This window comes from Trichechus manatus, unplaced genomic scaffold, assembly GCF_000243295.1.
Source record: "Trichechus manatus latirostris isolate Lorelei unplaced genomic scaffold, TriManLat1.0 scaffold00048, whole genome shotgun sequence".
NCBI lineage: Eukaryota > Metazoa > Chordata > Mammalia > Sirenia > Trichechidae > Trichechus > Trichechus manatus.
Window position 1 is genome coordinate 17,340,339 of NW_004443984.1, and position 2,774 is coordinate 17,343,112.

Sequence of the window (2,774 nt, forward strand, 5' to 3'; positions counted from 1 at the left end):
CTTGGTAAAGTAGAGGGTCAGTGAAAAAGAGGAAGACCCTCAACGAGATGGATTGACACCGTGGCTGCAACAATGAGCTCAAACACAGCAATGATTGTGAGGATGGCGCAGGACCAGGCAGTGTTTCATTCTGCTGTACACAGGGTCACCATGAGTCAGAATCAACTAGACAGCATGTAACAACAACATCATGAAGAAAAGCAGAGACTGGCCGTAACCAGAAGCAAATGGAGGATCAAGGGAGAAGTTTTTCATCCAGATGGGAAATCACAGATTGCAGCTTTGACCCTCGCTAGATGTGAAGCTGCCATTTACAGAAACAGGAAAGGCAGAGTGAGGAGCCAGTGGGGTGGAAATCAGGATCTTGATATTGTATGAGATTAATATGACTAACACCTAATGGGTGATGTGTGGGGACAGTGGTGGTTCAGTGGTACACTTTTCACCTTCCAAGCTGGAGACCCAGGTTCGATTCCCAGCCAATGCACCTCATGCATAGCCATCACCTGTCTGTCAGTGGAGGCTTGCACATCACTGTGATGCTGAACAGGTTTCAGCGGAGCTTTCAAGCTAAGATGGACTAGGAAGGAAGGCCTAGCAATCTGCTTCTGAAAATCAGCCCATGAAAACCCTGTGTATCACAACGATCTGATTCACAACCAATCATGGAGGTGGCACAGGACTGGGCAGTGTTTTGTTCCATGCTTTCTGCTTTCTTTAAACCTATTTAGCACTACAGTCTGAAAATTATCAGTTTTTTGCATTAGTCTGACCTCCATAGAAGAAATTTCCTCCTCTTCATGTTATGCTTTTGATTGGTCCTTCTTCTCTTGCGATTTTGTGATTTTACTGTTTTTTGTTGAACTAGGGCCATCTGATTCCCATGTTTAAAAAATTTGTTCTGGCTGCTGTGTGTTGAAAACGGATTGTAATGGGGGCAAAAGAGGACAGAGAGAGACCAGCCAAGAGGCCACTGAAGTTGCTCAGGGGTAGTAAAATTTAAAGAGATGATCCATGTACAGAGCATTGCATAGTGCCTGGCACGAAAGTACTTCAAAAATACAGCGGCTCTGACTCATTCATTCATTCAACAAACATTGGTTGAGCACCATCGCTGTGCCCTTCACTGTGCCAGGGGCTGAAAGAATAGACACGGTGCAGAAGATGCTCACTGAGGAGGGCAGCACAGACAGACAGACAGCAGCAACACTCAGTAGAGGCTCAGGCAGGTTCACAGGCAAGCTGGGCCCCCACCTCCCACTCCCAGGAAAACATGGGCATGGGGACGGGCCACACCTGCAATCCAGTCGTAGCCCAGGTATGGCCTAAGGCGCCAGTTCCACTCAGGCACTCCAGGCTCCTTGCTGAAGGTCACTCTAGGCTGAGGAGGGAGGCAGAAAGGAAAAAGGGCTAGGCCAGCAGGCCTGGCCCAAAGGAGGCCTCACCTTGGGGAGAGAAAGGGGCTGTGTCTTAATTTATACCCTGATATGGGCCCCAGGGCTCAGTCAAGGGCTCAAGAGCCACAACATAAAGAGTTTGGCCTCCTCTGTGTGACCTGGAGCAGCTGGCCTCTGCGTCTCATTCTTCCCATCTGTAAAATGGGGCTTATCACCTTCTTCGTAAAGTACTGAGAAACTAATGGCCACCACTTATCAAGCACCTAGGCTAAGCCAGACATGACTCACATGGTATCTCCTGGAAGCCTCACATCCTGCAAAGGAGGCTGCCCGTGAGCATGTTTGTCAGATGGGGAAACAGAGGCTAGAAGAAGATCTCATTGATGGATGACCTGCCACCCGTTACCTTGGATGGCTTGCTTTGTCGAGGAGTCAGGACGGATCTCAGGGCCTCCTGGGGTCCCAGACTGTCCAGCCCTGCTGAAAGCTCTGGATCATTCAAGTCCGAGGTGAGCGGCAAGGGTGCTGAGTACGGCCTCAGTTGGCCCAGGGACTTCTGGCGTTGGCACTTGGGGGGTGGGAGAGAGACTGCCAGGGAGCTGGTCCTGCCAGGCCAAGCCAGATCACAGGGGCCATCTTGAGGGGCGCTTGGTGGGGAGGAGGCCGTTGACGTCGTCTCCCGTGATGACAGCATTTCTGCATTGTGGCTGCTGCTGGCGTCCAGATTTGACTGGAGGAGAGGGGCCACGTCACCCAGAGAGTGGCCCGGCCCCAGGCCACCCACAGAGCTAGCCTAATTAAGCATGAAGGCCTTGGTCCTCATCCCTGCTCCAGCCTCAGCAGTGTCCTAGGTCAGTCTCTTCCCTTACTGGGCCTTGGTTTTCCCATCAGTAAAATGGACATGTTGGACCAGAAGACCCTAGGGATCTGCATTCTGGCCTGAGGGTTAGGCAGCCCGTTCCTGCACCCACCTCAGACGCTGCCTCAGCCACAGACCGCCGCACGGCATCCTGCCCGGCCCACAGCTGCCTCAGCAGCTCCAGGTTGAGCCTCCGCAGCTGCACCAGGTCCTCGGTCTCCATCATCTTGGGTGTGTCATCGAGCTTCCCACAGAGGGTATCACTGGCCCCTGGGCTGATGGGTCACTGGTCCCTGGGCTGAAGTCAAAACAGCATGACAAAGGGTGAGGAAGGTATCCTTTGGGCCAGAAGCCCGGGTTTGAATCACCACTCTGATACTCCCTGTGTGGTTTCAGCAAGTTATTTAGCTTCTCTGTGCCTCAGAGAGGCTTACACATCTGCCAAACAGAGATGGTAACAGTATATCTCATAAGGTGGTTCTAAGGATTAAACTCTCAAGTACAGTGCCTGACACACC

At 51.9% G+C, this 2,774-nt stretch overlaps 1 protein-coding gene across 1 annotated transcript in view; it reads right to left on the reverse strand.

The window, feature by feature from the left end:
* The window catches only part of MIIP (migration and invasion inhibitory protein), a 7,252-nt gene extending 4,770 nt beyond the window's left edge, over positions 1–2,482 (reverse strand). Inside the window, exons 1-3 of the mRNA XM_004377297.1 lie at positions 2,369–2,482; positions 1,804–2,127; positions 1,297–1,381 (exon numbers count right to left, since the gene is read on the reverse strand). Of these exons, the coding sequence (XP_004377354.1) occupies positions 1,297–1,381; positions 1,804–2,127; positions 2,369–2,482 (523 nt within the window). The remainder of the gene's footprint in view (positions 1–1,296; positions 1,382–1,803; positions 2,128–2,368) is intronic.
* Between the last annotated feature and the right edge of the window lie 292 nt (positions 2,483–2,774).